The 23,175-nt window shown below is 34.6% G+C and overlaps 1 protein-coding gene across 1 annotated transcript in view; it reads right to left on the minus strand.

Annotated features, from left to right (window-relative positions):
- ADGRB3 (adhesion G protein-coupled receptor B3) overlaps positions 1-23,175 on the minus strand; it is a 449,879-nt gene that overhangs the window by 155,462 nt on the left and 271,242 nt on the right. Inside the window, exon 16 of the mRNA XM_008637622.2 lies at positions 19,670-19,713. Within this exon, the coding sequence (XP_008635844.1) occupies positions 19,670-19,713 (44 nt within the window). The remainder of the gene's footprint in view (positions 1-19,669; positions 19,714-23,175) is intronic.

Raw genomic sequence — 23,175 nt, forward strand, 5'->3', positions numbered from 1 at the left:
GCTATCTGATTTAATAATTCCTGCATTTATAAATGGTGAATATCCCTTGACTCAAAAATATGCACTGGGTACCTTAGATATTCCATCATTTATAGAAATAGTTACATTTATTTAACTCTACCCTTCTGAGTTGGGAACTAAGCACTTTCTGCCTTAATGTTATAGGTCTACTCAAGACCTTGTAAGTTACAGTGACATTTCTGCAGTTGGTTCTCTTCCTGCAATGCTCTCTCTCAATAACAAACTCCAAGCCCACCAGCATGATGAAGTATTTTGCCTGGTCATCTTCAATTTCTATTCTAAGTTTCCATATGGCATAACAATAGGAAAAGGAAAAACATTCCAGTATGATTGACAACCCCAAAAAATCCTAGTTAGGAGAATATATTCAGCTACTGGAATCACTCAGAACAATAAGAAACTTTTAGCTAAATGTTTTCATTGTGGTGTCTTTTACCCACCATAACAAAAGGACATGATGTAGCCTTGCAAAAAGGAACAAAGTATTTTTTTAGGTATTTACATATTTCAGAGACACTGACATTCTGATTAAATATACTATTCATCAACATGAAAAACTAATAGATGAATAATATGCTTCTCTCAGATAATAAAATGGACAGAGTTTACTGAAGTTTCAGGAATATTTAAGAATTTAAGTAACTCTTTAACTCATTTTTAATGATAGAAAATATAGAATATTTGTTCTGAGCATCAGGGCACTGATGTTTAACACTGTCTGGTTGATATTAACACATTCTTAAACTGGATCAGAAACATAGTTCAAATATTTGAATTCTCAAAACATTACAAAGGAAAGACAACAAAAAGAAATATTAATGGTCTGTGAGTGAACATGAGGAAGATGTAAGCTAAAAAATTGCTACAGGAAAGTTAAGAAAATGAGAAATACGAACTTTCCACAGAAAAAGAAAATTACATGTAGCTACTTGAATTACAGTCTTTGAATTCTTCATGATCCGTCCTTGAATGTAAGAAAAGTATGGTATTTTTATAATCTATTAGAAAATATGGTAACACAAGCATTGTATATTGAACAAACCAGATTTAGTATATTCATATACAATACAGGGGAAAGAAGTGGCCTATGGCAATGCTCATAATATATATGTCTAGCTATATTTTTTTATAGGTTATGACTTTCAGTCAAACTGTGAAATTCAATTATAAAAATTGCTGGATTGCTGGAGTATTGCAAGCTAAAATATATATCTAGAGAAATGAGCAGATCTGAGTGTATTTTATAGCAGAGAGATAACATAATTTTCTTGAAATTATACAGGAAGATTTAAGAAATGCAACATGAATTGAAATATCAGGAAAAAATACCGCTTACAGGAACTTTCAGTGATCAGAAAAAGCAAAAGTATATTTAGTACTAGCAATGGACTTTTACAGATTACTTCTTAAAGAACTGCTGACTCAAGAAGTTTTCTATGTTTTCCTATCTGAAAGTTCCTCTATAAAATCTCATCTGTCCAATTCCACTTAAGGTTTACTTTAGAGATTTTTTGAATGCCCACAGTATGAACATAGAAATAAACTGCAGTATTAAAGAAACTTTTTTTTAACCTCCAAATTTCCCTCTGAAGCCACTGTTGATACTCTGGAAAATATTTGCTCAACATTTCCACTGATTTTATGTGGAAGACAGAGGCAAATCTTATGGTATAATAAATTTCTAACTTCTGGGTCCTAATTGGTATCAACTTTCTATAAACTGCTTCCATTTCTGCTGCTCTGGATCAAAGACTAAAGGAAGGCAGGCAACTTAATTGTCCACTTGCAGCATCTTCAGTCAGATTCTTCCTTTTGTGAGCCTCACTCCTGCATTTAAACATTGACCAGGACCACTGACTTTCTGACTGGAAGACCTCCCTCCACAACAAAAGAAGGAACCCAAGTAGACAGATACCAAATGTCCAATGCGAGTGTAAAGTCTGTGCACATATAAGCAGATAGTAAATTATTTGACCACTACTTAGCAAGGCAAAAGTTGCTATTCTTTCAGTGTTAAATATTGAATGAAATTAATTTCTTGAAATGTGTACTTAAATAATATTAATCACATATCATAGTCTTATATGTCATAAGCATGTACAGTTAAGAAATTACTATGGCCCCAAAAAGTGCATTTATTTTTATTTTAGTCTAAGGAAGATTATTCCTTTGGCATGATATAGCAGTGATTTTTCTCTGAAAATAATGGCTCCCGAAATAACTTTAGTTTACAAAATCAGAGAAAACTATCCTGCTTGTGCTGAGCTGTTTCTACCACAACTAGGCATCTATCAGTATCCAAAACAGTGGCTGAAGGCAGTGTAGCTATATCCACTCCACACTGCAATACATTGCAGTGATGAGGTGTAGAAACAGTTTATGAATATTATTTTTCCCTTTGCATCTAGATGTCTTTGGACATAGCTGGCATCTGTAGTGATACTCGAAATATTGTGATCAATGTTACAGAGCACTGGATGGGAAAATCAAGGAAACTAGAAATAGCAAAATGTGGGATGCTTCTTGGTAAGTGTTATTTTGCAGTTCATCACAAGTCCAACACTGAAATGTTGCCATTAGTCACATACACTTGTTGCTGTTTATATGCACACGAGAAAGGCTTAAAACTGAGAAAACCATCTTCCAAACTAAACAGCACCACTATAATCATCTTGGTTTTAGTATCTTCCCTTCTCAAAGGGAGGGTTTTTCTCCTTACTTTCAAAACCACACAGAATAGCAAAACAACACCATATATTAAAAAAAAAAAATTACTCTGAAAGTTTGCATCTCTCTGTACACGTATGGGAGGAGCTGGAAGATTTGAGGATACATAATGGAGGACTTAAAACATTTTTCTGAAATACTTCCAGTTTAATTTTTAATAAAGCATATAAAATTTTCTAATCCCATGTTGAAGACAACTTCAATTGTGCAAACCTACAGATGATGTTGAACATTGACCCCCTGTAGATTTTAGATAAGGATACATGTTTAATCAGTCTTAATCTAATACTTTGGTGAGATGTGGGTCTCAAGAGAAACTGTGAAATGGTAAAGTCACATATGAGAATTATTTCTTAGTGAACTAAAACCTCAGAATCTCTGAGTTTCATCTGATTTTTAAAAGGCACCAAATGACCAGCAGGAAAACGCCTGATTTGTATCAGATTTGGACTGATTCTAGCCCAGGGAAACTGTTGCTAGGGGGTAGGCATTAAAGAGCCATGTGTTTAAATAACATGGTAACCATGGCATTGAAATTTATTATTCACAAACCTGAGAGTTAGATGTTTAAGTTTCTTTGAATAGTGAATAGGGATAGTTTGGTGCTTGAGTATTTACAGCAGCTTTGAAGAAAACACAGATAAATGAATCAACAGAAAACTGTAAAGTGAAATGTTAAGAATTCCACTTAGTTATTGCCTACAGGGGTCAACACCTGAAACCACTTTCTATTCACAGATAACAGTGGCATACAGATTCCCTTTTAAATGAAACTGCCACAAAGATAGGAGCAGCGTTGTCCCAAATGCCTTTTACCGCAAAGAAGGGACATCTGGATATTAGGTCATCAGACAGAAGGAGTTCACAAGCATCTTATCTCTGGGACTGGAAATTCTAGATTGAAGATCACTCTTTTTACAACCTCTTGCACTGTGCTGCAGTCTGCATATATACAATATACAAATATATAATTCATAGGGCCAGAAAAAAACAAATAGGGAGAATGACGCTAACCAAATTATGATGTCTCTTCTCTGGAAAGTTTGGGAATCCTGCTTCAGGGATTTCTTACATATTTGACATTACAGAACCCCTGAGAGTTCACACGGACTCAGAAGCTGTGGGTTCAATGTCTACTTCTGAATTCCTAGTGTTTCACCTCTGTTGAACTTAAACAAGCACATCTGGGTTTCAGATTTCTCATTTGTAAAGTGGCAATTATTTTCCTCTTTAAAATGGCACTGACAAGGGTAGCATACCAGTATCATCTTAGCAGCAGCAGTACTTCTTTTACCAACACAGACCTCTTATAGCTGGGGAGAGTGAATTAAAGAAAATGCGCAGCTTCAGTACATGAAGAATCATCTTATGGTGCACAGCTTTGGTGCATCTTTACCAGTTCTGTCAGTTCACTCCAATGGGAAGAATTATTGATCACCAGAAAGGACACCACTGAGCTTTCAGCTCTCTGACTGAGGTTTTACAGTGAGAACAGGCTGTTTGTCTGTTGTTTGTTTGTTTTTAGTCATAAAACCATCCAAAGTTAAATGGAAGTCACTGAAAGAAAATATGACACTTCATAATGCCATTCTGATGCAGACTCTTTTCAAAACATTCTTTTGCGCTTATTTGGACAAAGGGTTTCACTGCATTAAACTCTCCCCTGTATGTGCTGATGAATTTAGGTTTTGTTCAAGGGCCTCTAGATGTCTCATCTGGACTTTTATTGAGTAAGGAAGTGTACAATTAAAACAGAAAATGAAGACTTCGATGGTCAGTTAAGAATACTACAAATATTTTTTTCCCATAAAAGCAGATCTCAGTTATAATAAAATCCAAAATTAACCTATCTCTTTTTAACCTGGGTCTACTCATGTCTGCTTAAACTACCAAACTTTTGGATGGCATAATTGTTCTCAGTCCTTACCTGAGAAATGCCTTTTAAGACAGGAGTAGACTTGGTATTAAATGTATCTATTTTCTTTCTTTTAAAATTTAGCTACAGTTGTACTCTGGCCTTTAACAACCTACTGAAGTTTTCTTTCAGCAGATAAATGATAAAGGAACTTTCAGTTCAACAAAGCAGGAGCTCAAATTTAGGTAGACAAATGGCACCAATAATTTCATAGACAAGCTCACTTAATGTGCAGCTATCAAACTAAACTCACATAGACTAAAGATAATGAACCTATTTACATAACTAATTGGAATGCATGCTATATAGCATTTTGCTATATTATGGTTTTGGTTTACATTTTTCCACTAAAAATTAGCAGTAGAGGCTAATCTGCTCTTCTCATAGTTTATGGAAAAAAATTGCAAGTGTCATTGACATAGTATTTGTAAAAAATTCTAACATTTTCACCCAGTTGGAGACCAAGTTGAAAACACAGGGTATATTAGCTGCAGTATTAAAAAATTACTTTATACGTCACTATACTGAAAGATTGAAGAAAAAAGCACATAAACTAAAATAACTTTAGATAGATATTTCTAAGTTAACTGATTGTATGCTCAAGAGCAAAATAAGTAAGTATTGAATTATTTGTTAACCAGAACTTTTTTTGTTCTCTGGAAAGAAATATGATCATTATGTTATTCATTGCTTTTTTACCACTCAACTAACTGCTTTGGAGTTTCCACACGTTTCACTGATTACATTATTGTAAAGGGCAAAATATCTCTCAGACTAAAATTCCATTATTTTTACACATCCTTCTGGAAAGAATGCATAAAATGTAATAAAAATGTGATTTAATGATGATCAGAATTTATGCCCTGTACAGCATACTGAAGAAGAGACTAAAATATGAGGTTTAAGTGAGAACTGAGAGCAAGCAACCCAAACTTGATAGCATGTGGAATTACTCAGTGCATGGTTCAGAAAACCAGTTTTAGAATATTTATAAGACACAATTCATGAAAGGCTTTTTATAGTGTTTCTGATAATATTTTATTGTTAATTAGTTTTCTTGCTATGTAGTCCTGCTTGCTGACAGAGGTAATCCCTGTAACCAGGATGTTTGCACCTAAATGTGTTCTAGTTGTAGGTGTGAGTGCTAACTGTCTTGTTAAATTAATTTCAATTCACGTGACAAAATAAGGGTGCCGTATCAGTGGGCAGGGGAAAGGGGCGTGTGATGTCAGCCATTCAGTTATGGCTTTTATGTTTTAGAGTACATCACACACTTCAATTAAGAAAGGTTAACAAGGTTATTTCTCAGCTTTTGGCCTTTAGGAACTGATTTGAGAGGCAATCAAAACCATTGAGATACAACTGGTATTAAAAGATCGTGGGAAGTTTGTGGTCTTTATTTGTGTCACTACGCAGAATCAGACTAGATTTTCTGCTTCACAAATGTCAGACCTTCTCATTATTAAAAAAATACAGCAGAGGAACCATATAGCCAGAAGTGTTTGCAGTACAAAAAAAAAAAAAGAAAAAAAAAGAAAGAAAACAAAATGTCACATATATGAAATCCTAGGCTTGTTTTCACTTCAAGAATACAGAATATAGGATCTACACTGCTTTTAAACACATACTGGGAAGTCTGTTCAATACCAATTATAGCATTCATAAAGTTATGCAAGATTATGGTAAATATCAGATAATTTCATTTAACAGCTGTTACAATGAGAATAATGAGAATGGATTGACTGTGTACCATCTAACCAACTTCATTGTAATCTCTGCTTCTTAACTGTGATAACATGATGGAAAGCTGACAATATATTAAAGCCCTTTCACTTAATAAATAGGTTTGTAAAGAGGGCAGAAAATGCCTCAAAATGCTTTTGGGAACATAATCAACCTTGTAGGATCACAAATATACATTTTTTAGTATCTAGCCCAAGTGTGGAGAGAAGATAAAATATTATTTTGTTATCCCCTGATTCTGACTACAAACTATGTTTTAGAAATTAGACATTATGTTTCAGAGCATGTCTTATTCCTGATGAGGACTCATTTCTTCTTTTATTTTATTCAAAGAAGTCTATCAAATTGATTTTATATTTCCAATATTAACCCCATTGAATGCATTTCCTGTTCTCTGAAAAGATATGGCTATTTTGTATGTTGCCTTTGGAGGATATTTCCTTCATAAATTTACTCATTGTCACTATGTCCTTAACACTGAATTTACTAAGTTGGAAAATGTTTATCCAAGAACTACAGACATAACATGTTCATTTACTTCCAAACCTCTTTTTTCTCTATCCAGTTTTGTGAGTTCAATGTCAATAGCATATATTTAATATTTTAAATTATGCTTATTATTTTTACGCAGCTTCATGAGATTATTATTTGTAGTCTGATGGTGAGGGCGATCTCCTGGAAAGAAAAAGCTGTGAGAACCCCTAGCACTCCACAAAGAATTTGTCCTTGGGTTATTTTACAGAAGGTCATCCTTATCTTTTTATTAAGCATGTGTTTACTGCAAGGACATAATCTGAAAATCCATATGCTGAGGTAGAAATTGATATATAGGGCAGAATTCAGTCTGGTATTGAAACTTCTAAATTTCTAAATTTAAGTACGTATAGGTATCCAAAATATTTAAGTTTCCATTAGTCAAAGGATATCGTGTCAGTACAGTCTATAGAGCCTAGAAGACAGTTTACCTGTATACAGTACCCTGTGACAGCAGCACTTGCAGATATACACCTCTGAGTGTTTTCATTTTCTCAATTATGCAGTTGATTCTGCTGTTAGCAATTGATTTAATTTTCTACCTACAGTACTGCTAGAGAAGTCTTCTGGTGCCTGTGCCTTACCCTGCTTTGAAAGGCATATTTTCTTCTATTTTCTGTACATATATTCTGAAATTGTTCTCCATGCTTGTATTAAGGTATCTAAATTGAGCCTTTAATATTAACCCTTAAATCTAGGGCCTATTCAAACACATTAAGATATCCAGTATGTAATATACCTCATCTTAAAAAAACCTAAACAAATAGAAATCCAGAAGAGAAATTATTAAAAACATCAGCTTTATAGTTGGCCACTGATGACCTATACTTCAAAGTCAAATACAAATAATATCAAACACTTACTCACATCCCCAGAATATTGACCTGGGTTTTCCTTGGTTATTTTCTCAGAAACAATTGGATTAATCAAAGCAAACTGAAAATGTAAAGATCTAGTCAAACCAAAAGGAACATTAGTTGTATAGGTTATAAAATGACATTTAGATAATAGTTTGAGCTGGCAGTAGCACGGAGAGGTTGTAACAGAAGAGTGTCTCTAAAACAGAATGCCCAGTATCTACAGAAACTCCATACACAGCAGAATGTGTTAACAAATACCTTCTCACCTCACTCCCAGTTCTCCCTGCTTCTTCCCCACAATTGTCTGAACAAGCAACTTCTGTGTTTTCCAGATATTAAGATGGTTGTTGTCTGGGATTTCATCTTGTATCATCATTCTTAGATAGCTGTGCACCTACACACTAGTCTTTCATGGTTCCTTAAAATGACACACAAGAGATGTTTCCATTTTTGCAGGAAGGTGAGAATGAAGCCAGGATCATGTGGGTCCTTTCACAAGTGCTCGACATTTTTCAGACTAAAGAAAGCTGAGTAATTCTAGTGGCTAGCTCACAGGGTTGTGGACCTAAGAGCATCTTGTTCTCTCATTTCGGCTGAAACACTGACTCATTATGATATTTAGACATCCATGTATTTCCTTGGCTGTGATGAAAATTTTTCTACCTACTAGGTAGAAAAATTTCCTCAGAGGAAAAGAATGTGTCTAATCAGAGTTTTCTTGTGTAAATCAGTTACAAAAATATGAGAACAGAATAGTCTGCTTCAGATGAAAAAACAAAAAACCACATATTCTAGCAGACGGTACAGGCAGAGTAACTAAGGAAAGATAGATTGATGATAGATAGCTGACAGACAAAGAGATATATAGATAGATAGACAGACAGATAGATAGATAGATAGACAAAGATAAAACCAGGCGATTTTGTAAATTTAGCATGGTTTTTCTCTTGCATTTGCAATGAAGAAGAGGCAATATACAAGAGGTGTTTGTTATCTAATTTAAGATCAGTATATGTTCTCCAATATAAATTACATTGAGAGCATGTAGAACCTGACACCATATAAATTTTTCAGTATGCATTGCAGTATACAGAGCATGCTTTGCTGTGTAATAAAGTAAAGAGATGGATGCTTCATATTTTCAATTGTACTTGTTGAGGGGGTGATGGTAAATATTTTTACATCCTTTATTCCTCAAAGATTTTAATCTCTGTGTATACACAAAATGATGAAGTATGTGTGTAAGCGCACGCACAGCTTGTGTACCTAAAACTTCAGATGTTTGTCCACTTACAAGAAAAAGGGGGAGGGAAGGGAAGAATGAGCTGAAGATGTGATATGCATAGAAAGAGATACTATCGACTTTCTCCTGTACATGCTACAACTTCTGGAGTATAAACTGCTTAAAATGAGATTAGACTACTTCCTGAATGCTGCTGACTTGCTCTCTTTTAAGAATTTCTGTACTAGCTGCAGGGCACTATACTGGTTAAATGCAATCAGAAATTGTTCAAATGAAATAATTCTTTTTTGTTTTAAATATCTTTTGTTTGTGCTATTATCTCATATTTTATATATTTACATTTTAAGCTATTTTGATATATTAAAATCGTAGGTAATTTTTGTGAATAACCATTAAAACTGAGCAGGTATCAAAGAAGTACACACTGGCATTTAAAAAAGACATTTAATAGCTCTATATTTCAGTCAAAATAGCAATCATGAGGTAGTATAAACCTAAAGGATTTAGTTTTAAGTCTGGTCATTTTTACAGGCTAAGCACGCAAATATATCAGATTCAGCATAAGCAGTGATCTTATTTTTCTAGCTCTCTATTGCTCTACATGTCAGTGTATGCAATCCCTTAATTATTGCCATTCATGTTGATGGACTGACTCCTGGATTTGTGCCAATACGTGTGGTGTGATTCCATTCCTACTGTCCAAATCGGTTATGTTTTTTAAGCCTGGGGCCTTCTATGGATGTACTGGTAAACTTGACATCAGGATCATATTCATGTTAAGTCATGAACTGACAGTCACATGATGGCATTTTAATGCATGTTTTTGATATATGCAGAGATATTTTGCTTTGCTTCCATAGCAAAGCAAGATAGAACAGAAAAGACAACCGCTAGAAATTGTATCATTAGGATAACATGTACCCTCAAGAATCATAACTGTAGGCTGTGAAATTTAGAATTATATTATATACTCCATTACTTTGAATAATAGCATGACTGCAGAATGTTATCCCCAGCACATGCACTTGAATGCATATGTATATTACATTTAGTTAACTAGCTATACAAGAAATCTCTCTTACTCAATATTATCAGAGCAGACAATGATAACATTAAAAAACTATTACAAATACACCATGCTTTCAGCTAAAAATCTATTTAGCCATAATCTAGCAGTTATTCAACACAGCAGTTTTGGGTTTTTTGTGAAATTGCTTTGCTTGGAGCTCTTCATCTAGCATATTACCTTCCATTTAAACTTGCTTAAATCCTGATATACATTTGTATTATTCTCATTAAGGTTTGGCCACCCTGCGTAGTTTAAACTTAATAAAAGATCTTCCATTCAAATTAAGTGATAAGTTGTACAAATATTGTCCTTGCAATCTTTCAATCATTTAGAATTTTAAGTGATAAACCCCCAAACATTATTTTTATCTTTGTTTCTGATAATTTAAGTTTTTTGGCTAATTCAATTCATATCAGATATATTCCTTTAATGAAATGTCACATTTTATCAAATGCAACATTGGCCTCAAGTGTTTCTGTTTTAAAGGAATTAAACCAGCCTAGCTCATAGTAGAGAATAGTAAGTTGAGTTGCATTCTCACTAAGTAGAAGAGAGTTGAATTAACTACAGTAAAAATATAGTATATGGTAAACCTCCTCCATTTATAGTCTGTCATAAACTGTAAGATAAATACGAGTTGATATATACACGTTATGCTTTTTCTTTGCTGAAACAGAGTGCATGATGAAATAGTCTCATTTAATGATGTGATGTTCTTTTGATCTGTTTATCTGGTATACACTGAAAAACTTCTCATACAGGATGAGATTTTAAGTACCACAGAAAAAAAAAATGGAATGGAAGCATGGATAACTAAAGATATCAAGAAAATGGTATATTTTATCTTAGGTTTTGCAAAATGATGCAAGTGCATAGCTACTATTTTACTAATATTTCAATGTATTTTTCTGAATATTGGGATGCTTCAAAGCCTGAAAGTCTTGAACCTGTCTTATTTATCCACTCTGCACTGAATTTCTAATCTAGATTCAAATTCTGAAAATATGACTCATGAAAATAACTCTATATTTTAATGACAATGGCCTCTGGAAATAAACCATTCAGAAATAGATTTTGTCTTTTTTTTTTTTTTTTTTTCTTTTCCAAAGGGTTATTTTTCACCAAATAAGCCTTTTTAAAATTTTTAGATTGAATACTGACCAGATTTTGTCAGTGAGGACATACACATTGATTGACGTCATGAACAGGCACGTGAAGGTCTTTGCTTCCCTCTAGTGACTGGTCTAGGAAGAGATTTAACTGAATCTGCTCATCTTAAACCTTGGCTCAGAGATTCAGCAAAAGCTCAATTATGTGTAAAGACACCTGAGAGGTCAGTGAGATGCTGATATAGCATTAGAACATGTATATCTGTGATAGCTATAGATAACATATGGCAGATTTACACCGGACCTGTGTTTGAATGGTTTTGATGTAGTATTACAGTTTTAGCAGACAGAGATAAAATTTCAATGTTGACATTTAAAGAACAACTGATAGAGTTGGAAGATGACCTCTAAGATGCATTTCAAAACACAATTTCAAATATTTATTTAAGGTAATTTTTGCAAAAAACACTTCTTGTAGTAAGACAGACCAGACTTCAATAAATTACATGATGTTCAATTCATCAGAGGGAATACTTATTAATTCAGGAGACTTAGATCTACACATTTTCAAGTCAAGACAAGCAAAACTACACTCTGCAAGTCCAAAAACATACATTATATTATACCATATTATATTTTCCTTATCATACTACTAAAAATAGCTATATTTATACTAGCTGTAGTTCTGTTTTGGGATTTTTTTTTTGTACTGACTGCAAATAAATTTAAAAGTAGCAAATAATATGATTTACTTACAAGCAATTTTATGCACATGACCTGTACACCTATTTTCAAAGGAACAGGTGCACAGGTCTTCTTACATGGACAAGCAAATATTCCCCAGGTTATTCAACTTCTTTGGTGACACAAGCAGATTTTTATTTAAGGATGGTATAATACAAGGACCTTTAGTGCTTCCAACTTCTGTTGGACAAGCAGAGCTAAATTCTCCAAAACAGACAACAGTCATGAGATCATCAGAATGAATGAGTTAAAAAAAAAGAGAAATACCATTATAAAACTATTTAAACTTCAGAGATCTGATTCATGGCAGGAGAATGATACTGGCTTTGAGAACAGCTAGAGAACATTTTCATTTAGGACTCAGGAATTTTGAATTCCAACTCTACCAGGGTTTAATCAGTGACCTTGGATGAACAGTTTTGCTTTCATTATGCTCTAGTTTCGCCAGCTGAAAACCAGGGAGGATGGTATGGACCTCTGTGTTAAATTGCTTTTTAATTTACAGGTGTAAAAACCTTTAAGAGGTACATGATATAAATGAGAAAGGTTGCTAAACTTTTGCAGCTTCAACTGTGCTATTTTGTACTTTTGGAAGCTGTATTCTATTTGGTAAACACTGTTTTCTCCTGTAAGTCAGCCCAAGGCCAGCACCCTGTTGGATTTCCAGATCTTATCTGTTGCATTTCTTGGTCAAGTTTTATTAGAGAAAACAACAACTGAATTTTATTTGACTTAGTAAGATCCATAAATTTTTCTGGAAACAGATACAAAACCAAATTATGACTGATTTTTTCTGTAGTGAAGTTTATTCAAACCGCTCAACTATCTTTTGTCCTCATTATATGCTAAAAATCTGTCAAAAGTCCAATTATAATCTTTAAATTCGATTATGAAGATACAATCACTAGTTCTTTTTAGTTACATTTCAGAATTTTAATTGCCTGATATTACAAGAAACCACTATTTTTAGTTTGTGAAAATCTACATTTACATAACAGCAATAAATAGCAGTTGAGTTCTCAACAAATGGAGTTGATTAATCATCCAGTAAAAATTAAAAAGAAAGTGAAATTATTAGCAGGAATTAATTTGATTTCCTTTTCTTGTTATAAATTTCAGCAGGCCATGTAAGCTCTGTTCATGGCTGTGTAGGTGTTAGTGAAGAGCAGTGTTATAAAAAAAGTACTAAATTATAAATTCCTCCCATATATACTGATTCATTTTGTGTATGACTTAAGCAAAGAAAATTGTGGCCTGACTCTTTTTCACCATAAAGAAACTCCATTTATATTCTACAATATTTCAGAATTAATTTTCTGCATTACAGTATAATCTTAGCAGTTTGTGAATTTAAAAATTTTTAAATTTAGGTCTTGCATGGCTTGCATTGTTTGCCACTTGATCTGATCTGATTCAAATCAGTCAAAGTCTTTTAGTTGTCTGCAAGGGAGTTTGGATCATGTTTTTCATTCCATACTGTTTTAATGAAAAAGAACATAATTCTGTAAAGTCTTTCAAGTCTTTATGCAGGACTATCAAGAAAAAAGAATGTGTAGTGTGCTATTACACAGGTCCCACTATGGAAAGTTCTTCATAAAAACAGGCATTCCAGGAGGCACTTATCTTTTGAGTAAGTTCATTAATGAACATAAGCATAGAAACTAACATGGAAAGAGAATTTTCTGCCTTGAAAAAGGTGCCAGGAGTAAAGTCTGACTGTAAAGCTGGACCAACAAGACTGACTGCAGTCAATGGAAGAAGCAAAGCTTTAGCTGGCATGTACTTACTGTCATTCAATTTCCTCAATATCTTTTTGGGGACAAAAATAATATGACTGTAAAGTGATATAAAGTAAGGAAAAGCTACTATTCATATTTCCAGAAAAAAATTCTGACTTAGGATATTCTAATGATTTGATTATCAGCTTGACACATTTTGACAAAAGTTATAAAGAGTCTTCTTGAACATATTTTCAAAGGTTTGCAAGGCTAGGACAAAAAACCCCAAAAATTTAGTGGTCCATTGTGCTAGTTTTAAAAATCAAAGTGAAGAGGAGAGAGATATAGCAGATCTCTATCAATTTTGCCACCAGGAAACAAAATGCAAAAGTTGGCATGCATGTAAGTTTATATTGTAAAGCTGAGTTGCAGAAAATCACAATCAGCTGGTACAATCTTCTTTATTTGTATTGAAGAATTCCTTTTTGGACTATTTCTCCAGACTTGTATCCAGGAACAATGGGAGAAAAATAATTAAAAGCTGTGGGGGATAATTAAAAAAAAAGTAATTGTAAACTTTTTTTAACCCTCTTTAATGGACGATGCTCCAATATGTCTAGAGTGTAATTGTGAAGTTATATAAATGCATGCATTTTGTCATTTTGCATGTATGGGTATTCATACTTTCATATACCTTAAGGGTAGAAAATCTAAACCACTGCCAACATAAACTTGCATAGCAATAGGGAAAAAAAAATAGAGCAGATTTACCACTTATCCTAATCTAAAACTGAACCAGGTCAAAATTCTTGCAACATCAAAAATTTCAGCTAATTGCATTGTACCTCTTCCAACTGTATAGTCAGCAGGCACAAACTATTATGAGCACACATATGGTCAAATAAAATGCTGTCATACTGTTATAACATCCTTCTGCAGCAACTGGCAGAGAAGAGCCTCAGAATACTAAAACCCTTTCCTTACCCAGTGCTGTGAGATGTCACGTTGCACTGCATACAGATGTGGAGCACACCAGCAACAACTGACTCTATCCTGTGGAGAACACATGTGCCCACATTATGTCCAACACATTTTTAAATGAACGAACAATAGCTGCATAGTTTTGCTAATCAGTTGGTGACTCTGGAAACTCCCATGTGAGAAATCACTTCCTCCCAGTGGCCCACCACATCTACCCCACCTTCCATGCCCTCATTGCAATACTGCTAGCTGAGGGTTGCCTGTGAGGGTGGTACCTTCCAGTGTTCAGTACTGTGGCACCTATCTTTCCAGCCTCTTACTGTGTTTTGAATTCTTCACCCCGGTTCAAGATTCCAGGGGCTGGGTCCTCGAAGACAAATAACTGATTTTGTCAGGCCAAACTTCATAGATGCTGGAGACCCATTGTGCTCCTTTTGACTGGGATAGAATTAATTGTCTTCACAGTGGCTACTATGGGGTTATGTTTTGTGCTGAATACAGGGTTGATAATATAGAGATGCTTTTGTTATTGCTGAGCAAGGCTTACACAGAGCCAAGGCCTTTTCTGCTTTTCATGCTGCCATGCTGGTGAGGAGGCTGGGAGTGCTTGGGAGGCTGAGAGGAGACACAGCCCGGACAGGTGACTCAAACTGACCAAAGGGATATTCCATACTATATGACATCACGCTCAGTATATAAAGTGGGAGGAAGGAGGAAGGCTGAGGACATTTGGAGTGATGCCGTTTGTCTTCCCAAGTACCTGTAGGAGGGCCCTGCTCCCCTGGAGATGGCTGAACACCTGCTTCCCATGGGAAGCACTGAATTAATTCCCTCTTTTGCTTTGCTTGTGTGCATTGCTTCTGCTTTCTCTATTAAAGTCTTTATCTCAACCCATGAGCTTTTACCCTTCTGATTTTCTTCCTGATACTAATGGTGGGAAAGTGAGCAAGCAACTGCGTGGAGCTTGGCTGCTCTGGAGTTAAACCACAACATCCATACACACTGTCAGTTATGGCACCTATCACATATGAAAGCATCAGAGATAGCAACAAAGTTCAAGAGAACTGTTCAGACTGCCACAGTAAATGACATTTTTGAAATGAAAATGTATGTATGCATATAATGATTCTTTGATCCCTGGGATTACAGAGCCTTACCCATATCTACATAAAACAAAACAATACTAGGAAAAAAACACTGATAGGGATATGGCAAGATTTAGGTTTGGCATGGTGACAAAAACATATAAACAGTGGTAAAATCAAATACAGAGGTGTTGGGAATCAGCTCCCCAGCCTATGAATATTTTCCAAAATAATATGTTGGACTTTCAGCAGAACTTCTTGTGAGTAACACACTCCAGAGGAGCTGACAGCTCATTGGGCATGGACTGTTCCTTTAAGGCTGAAAAGTGCGTTTCAAACTCCTTAAGTAATTTATATAAAGAAAAAATTGAAGGGCCAGTTCCTGAGGTCCCCAAGTAAATGCATCTGACCATTGGATCACTTTCTGGTTGAGACTGTTTTTGCTGTCTCCTTATTCTTTCTTGATTTCCTTTCCAGAAAGGTAGGAGGGACAAAAGAAAAGCCTTCAAGTTTTGTTTCATCTTAAAATCTTTAAAATCCCTTCTGTGGGGTAGAAAAGTCAGCCCTTGTACCTGACCAACTGCTTTTCCTTCTCTTTGTGGACTGAGACACTTGAGCTAATGTATCACAAACCGTTCCTGACAGCAAGGATTGTTTGCTCATGCCAGATAATGCAAAGCAGAAAAGACACAACTCTTTCTGAATTTTTTGGTTGGTTGGTTTAAGGAACTAAATTGTTTCTCCTTAGACTGTTAAGTACAAATATTCCAAGCATTTTCCTATGAACTAGAGGGAGAAACATTCAGTATCCTAAGACTTTACTGAAGGCAACATTTAGAATACATTTTCTGAAACAAGTAGTTGAAGTTATCACTCATTTCTGAGGGGAAAAAATCACTGCTTACATACAACTGATGGAAGATGGAAGTATCAAAGCAAGCAATCATAAACAAGTCTGGTTTCAATCACCACAGACAGATGTGCTCTATATTTTGTGATAATCAACTGAAATAAAATGTTGAATTATTGGATTGAGTTTAATACATGACATACTATTTTGTTCTTTAGTTCCACTGTCTCAATATTGTACACACACTTGACTAGATGCCTCCAGAAAGGGCACAAGGCTGCCAGCTTGATAAATGGGAAACCTTGTAAAACATAATCAGAGGGCAGAGTCACAAAATCTCATAGAAAAATGGATTAAAACTGGTTTTACCAAAGTTAGGATGACCAAATTGTCACAGATACCAATGGCAGTAGAATAAGTTTGATGATCTGGTGTGATTAAACAGCTCACAGATCCAGAACTTTCTTCAAGGCTGGATGTCAGGGAACTGTAATCATCGATCAATCTCCTGAAAACATGTCCAAAATCCAGGTAGACAAAGCTTTCCTTGCTGCTGGAGAAGTATTAAACTGACAAGATCAGTGGAGGGAGTATCATTTACCAAATGTGAATTTCCAGTGCCGATAAAGGTGTGGGAGAAGTGGCTAAAAAGGTGGAAAAGCCCATTAGAGGTTGCTGCTGGCTGGATACCAATGATAAAAGCAAACACAGTTTTAATCTAAAACCCACTTAATTTAAAACACCTGACTCCTGACTGACTATTGATTAGTTAAGCACCCCCTAAAGCAGGCTACTTTTATTTGGGTTTATTCCAAAACGCTTGGCAAGTCCTGGTTATGCAAAAATTATCCAGTTTGGAAGGACATGAGTACATCACAGCTCTGTAGGATTTGCAATATGAATTAGGCTATTAATCCATCAAATCCAGTTGCCTGCTGGTGAGGATAACTAATTCCTGAGACTTAGAGAAAGCAGAAGAAATAAAACAAAGCCACCAAGAACCCAACATAATCATGAGCACCTAATCAATTGTATAGTCCTCTACCTATTTATTTGTTTAGATTTATAAATGATAGAAACTGACTCAGCATTATAGAGCTTTCATAATTTAAAACTCACAATGTCAGAATACAAATTCTGAAATATTCCTGACTAAATACAAATAGAAATAAAATGGTCCAAACAAAAAAGAAACAAAATAATAAAAAATACAAAAATAAATTTTGAATAAGCTAACAATAGAGATATTGTCCAAAGGTGATGGAGAAAAAAGGAAAAGTTTGCTCTTTCTATTTGCACACTGTGATAAGAGATGTCACATTCTCATAAACTATCACACATACATGTGCAAAACAAGTGACAGTGGTGTCCATGCAGACTTTACTGCTGCATCACATCTTATTGGGAATACTTCAGGGCTCCTATCACTTTTAAAAATGGACACATCTCCAAGAACACCCCCAGTCTTCACACCTTCTAACATATTCAATAGCAACTACTAAATAATATGCCTAGTAAAGATATCCTTCAGAATACAAAAATGTGTGTTTCTCTCTCAAAAACCTCAGACTATTTTATGTAAGTTTTATGTAAATTTTAGATGTTTCACAAGTTTACTCTTCAGTCCAGATTCTGAAGCATATTGAAAACAGTACTTATATGTAGCACTGAACTTCTCCATAAAAAAATACTAAGAGAAATGCAAAACAAGTGGCAAGCACAAAATGCATTTGTTTGCAACTACTTCACACATTCATCCCAAATACCTGAATAAAATCTTTTAATCACATTGTAAAATACATGGTGTTGGGATTTTTTTTAGCAGTCTAATTCCATTTAAATATGACTTTGATATTCTGAACTGGAACAGTGAAATCAGAGCATGTGCTCTAAATACACAGTGCTTAAAGTAACCCATATAAAAAATTATAAACAAAGCAATGTACCACTCCTGTATAAGCAAAACATTGTGAAGAGAAAACAAAGAATATATTCCAAATCTTTTGCAATCCATGTGCTCCTAATAATGCATAAGATCAAGTCTTTCATGTACTTCATTCCACAGATTTCACGGAAATGGAATACTATGATGTTACTGGCAAATAATGGTACTATGATTCTTTTGCAGAGGCATAAACCAAGGCACTACTTGTATTTGGAGAGATTTCTAGTATCATGTCCAAAGTTTCTCATTTCTGTACTATAAGGTTGTTTCTCAGCCATCAGTGTGCTGATGTAAATCCAAGCTCAAGGAATAAAAACACAAAATCACAGGCATGCCATTTCTAACACTGTAGATGAGTCTGTATTATAAGACATATATAATATACCTGGATAAGAAGTACAACATCATCTTTAAAAAAAAGTAACATGGAAACCATATAGAGATCCTCCTTGAAACACTTAATCTGCATCGATGCAAAGTTCACCTTAACTTTAATGGGAGATTTACTGTGAAAGATTAATGCAGCAAATTACAACTGCACAAACTTAGGATTCATTTTAAACCACAACTGATTTTACTGATTTGCTTTCTTACAGCAACACTTTCTTTTTTTCATTATAGAAGGGAAACACTGAAAAATGTACAAGAAGACTAATAGTAAGATTTCACTGCTTAGAATACAGCTATTATTTTAATAAACTTAAACGAAAATTTGAACCAACTAAAATGAAGAATGCTGTGGGGATCACACTCAAAAATTGTATTTCTCCCTGCAGTAACAGAAATGGGAGTCTTCCTTAGTTATTTGTCTCATCGCTTACCCACTTGCCTGTTGCCCAGCAACTACCATGAAGGAACTACAGTTCTTCTCCATTCCCATTTTAATCTTGAAAAAGCAGATTAAAATTATTACGTAAGCAATCTCTTTCTGGTGAGATTTTGGAATATTTCAGTTTATGTATCTGCAAAAAGGAAGCAAAGTGACTGGAGAATCCAGTACTTCCACTCTGTCAAAGGTTCACTCTCTCTCTCATATCAACCGGTTTACTGACCAACTACATAAAAATCACTAGGTACTTCGTAATATTTGAGCTATAGCAATAGAAGCAAACATCTGTCACTTACATTCTTGAATCATCCCACAGCACACAGTAGGGATTCAATGTGCCCTAAGAAGAAAACAAACAGACCTATTAGTTACCTGTATGCAAAAATACTTGTCATGCTTGACCTAAAAATTTATTTGGGTCTCCTCCTACAAGATCATCCTTATACTCTGATGAATTGATGCCACTGAAATGGCAAAAGCTTAAGGTTAATTCTTATAGGATATTTTGAAGGCACTTGAACCTCAGAGCAGAGTATTTGTGCATTCTCTGCTTAGATAAGGAAAGCATAAAGTTGTCTTTTTGGTATATCCTAGTGGAAGTAAAATATGAGATAATAGCTCATCTGTTAAGAGACTTGACTGAGCATTTCTGGTGTGTTTAGAAGCAGAACTTTAGACCCCTTAGGAATTTGGATGTCAAAACCAGTAATACCTTTTAAGCATATGTTGGGAAAAATGTCTAGAGGTTGGGATTTCAGGTTCACAGACCCCACATGCAATGTCCAAAGGTTTTGTAAATTAGGTCCTAAACCAGCAGAGTGTTTTGCTCGAAATATGTATTTTTTTGTTTGTGGTTGAGCTTTACAATACCGGCTCCTCTGTCTTCAAAGTCAGTGGAAGATTCCTGATTTGATTTAGAACAGAATGGGAATCTAGGTTTTTTATTACAAATCAATGAACTATTGAGAACTTTTTTGGAAATTGAAAAATCTATATAATTACTCGTTTATTTTGCTGCTGAGGAAGTGTTGAGACAAAATTAAAATTCACTCAAATTGACTTAGAAGTACTTAAAACTGCTAAAATACATTCCTGTTCATCATAAGCATTAGATATTCCCAGGAGTCAGAACTACACAAACAAATTATATAAAATATAGAATAAAAAAATACTTTTAAAAAATCACAAGTGATTTGAAGAAACAGGAGGAATCCACTATTTTTGGATCTTAATGCTAGTGAACAGTGTAGATGCAGTAGATATAGAGGTACTTTCATATAAAAAAACACACCTTAATATTTTATTCTCAAAAGTGATTTATTTATAGAAAAAAAACATGGCAACCTGTAAAGTAAAAATCTATTAAATATTTAAATTAATCCACCTACCTCTTTGTCAAAGATAAAAAAGGTCCTTGTGAGAGAGGCATTTAGGGAAATTTTGAACCTCTACTTTAGTATTTTGCTGACTGCACTGAATTTTATGAGTAGAGTATAAATATTTAAAACCAACATATACTTATGGAACTTTATATTTACATAGCACTGTACAAACATAAATAAAGGATGCTCCATCCCCTGAAGTATTTATAAGATAAAGAAGAGGAAGGGGAAGAGAGCACAGGACAAAGCAGTGGATAACAGGCCCTGCATCACTAGCCAGGAGCTTTCAGATACATTGATGGACGAAGAGGTAGAAGGATAAAAATTAAGAACAAAAGAATGTCAGTGCAGAATTAAATTCTCTTTAAAATGTAATTTTATAAGAGTATTAATTTTTATCATTAGTCTGGGTGAAGTTCTACTTGAAATCTGATACAGTTACATGCACATTAAAAAAGTACTCCTATAGCTGCATAATAACAAGGCTTTGCATCTCTCAGATCTAAGACTTGTCTTTCCTAGCAGTGGACATCATACAGTTTATGCTTGCTATTCCCAGAGTGCAAATAGAATGAATAAAAAAACACTTTCAGAAAAAATGTCCATTATAAAGAAATCTACAAAATAGAAGGAAATAAAAGCCTTTGCAGAAAACTGAAGCCTGATAAAATTGCTCTCAGATCACACACTTTGCTCTCTTTGAAATGTATTCAAATGAAAAGAAAGTGTATGTTTGGCCACTGCAGTCACCAATGAGAGATTAAGCAGAAACATGGGAAGCAGGATAAATACTGCTCCTGCTCCTAAAGAAAGTGTTGTGTGAGTTTGTTCCACCAGAAGTGGCAGATTGCAAGGACACAGCGCCCTTTCAGAACTTCTTCCTCTTTTGATACCTGATCAAATACCCTTCAAGCACTGCAAGGACCACAAAGAGCTTGTTTCTGTATTTGCTTCTTTGCCTTTAATCTGTTAACCTTTTTCACAGCCTCTCTGGGGTACCTCTTGGCAATGCTGCAGGGCTGTTGTAGAGCTGTCTCCGATAGCCATGGCTCTCTGTGAGGGCAGTACTCTTACCAGCTAATTACTCAGCTGCAGCTAAGGAAGCAGCTACTGTGTTCATTAGTGTTTACAACTGCTGTGGCATTGATTTATACACTACAGCACATTTCTTGGATATCTCAAAAATGGGCATATGTGTGTATGTATGTGTATGTATCCCTGGCATATAAAACTGAACTTTCAAGATGTGATTGGCAACTTTGACAGTCATCCAGCACAGTGCCAGCTGTTTTGTTGCCCAGGTTTTCAGTCTCACTGAACATTTCATGTCCTGTGCTACTGCTGGCTCCTTATTCTAGTGGCCCTGGAGTAAACTTCTGTGCTGTCAGAAGGTGAGAGTTCATATTCTCTCTAGAGCAAATAGGATTCTGTTTGAGTTGTGCATTTTTTTAAAGATTGCTTTGGTGTCTCTTTAATCAAACTACTGGAAAAACGTGGCCATATTCATCTACATGTTCACACTTTATAAGACCAAGTATCATGTTCTCTAAATCACAGATCACAGAATATTTTGAACTGAAAGGGATCCACAAGGATCATCAAGCCCAACTCTTCAGTGAATGGCCATACGGGGGTTCAACTCACAACCTTGGTGCTATTTTTTATTAGCACAATGCTCTAACCAACTGAGCAGTGATGCATTGCAACTCACATTCCACTCTGGTCAGCTCTCTGTTATATTTGTAATTATCTACAAATCCAAATACCACGCAATATATTTCAAACAGCACATGTAATCGTGGTTTACACTTCCTCCAAAAGATAATCCTCCAGTTTTATTAATAAACTGGATAGTTTTGATATAAAATGAAGAAATTATTACAAATTTTGAATAAATTGGTGTTTTAAGCCTGATTTTAATTAGCCATATTAACTCTTTTTAAACTATCCATTTGCCCATCTTTTTTTCATAATCTCTTATCTACCTAATTTAGTCAGTAGATAAGGCGGTAAAAGAACAAATGTGTGGATATACTCCTATATACTAGTAGGCAAAATGCTATATACTACAAAATGCTTAAAATATCATCATTAAATCAATTTGCAAACAAACTGTTCTAAATAAACGAACAGCATTTTCAAGAACAAAGGTTTGAAAAGAACAAATATAACAGAAACATTAAAAAAAATCAGACGAAAGAGAATATATTTTATTTTCTGTTTAATAATTAATCTATTTAGCTGACATAATGTTTAATCAATGAGCCGTTATCAAATATTAAAGATATATTAGCAATGATTTTATCTTGTTGTATGTACATAAAGCCTGTCCTATGGTAATATATTATAATAGAATAAATCCTTATTTTCAGGTGAGAAAATTATAGCAAAGAAGATTAGAATTAGATTCTGTTTAACTG

The sequence above is a fragment of the Corvus brachyrhynchos genome, unplaced genomic scaffold (genome assembly GCF_000691975.1).
Source record: "Corvus brachyrhynchos isolate BGI_N302 unplaced genomic scaffold, ASM69197v1 scaffold136, whole genome shotgun sequence".
Taxonomy (NCBI): domain Eukaryota; kingdom Metazoa; phylum Chordata; class Aves; order Passeriformes; family Corvidae; genus Corvus; species Corvus brachyrhynchos.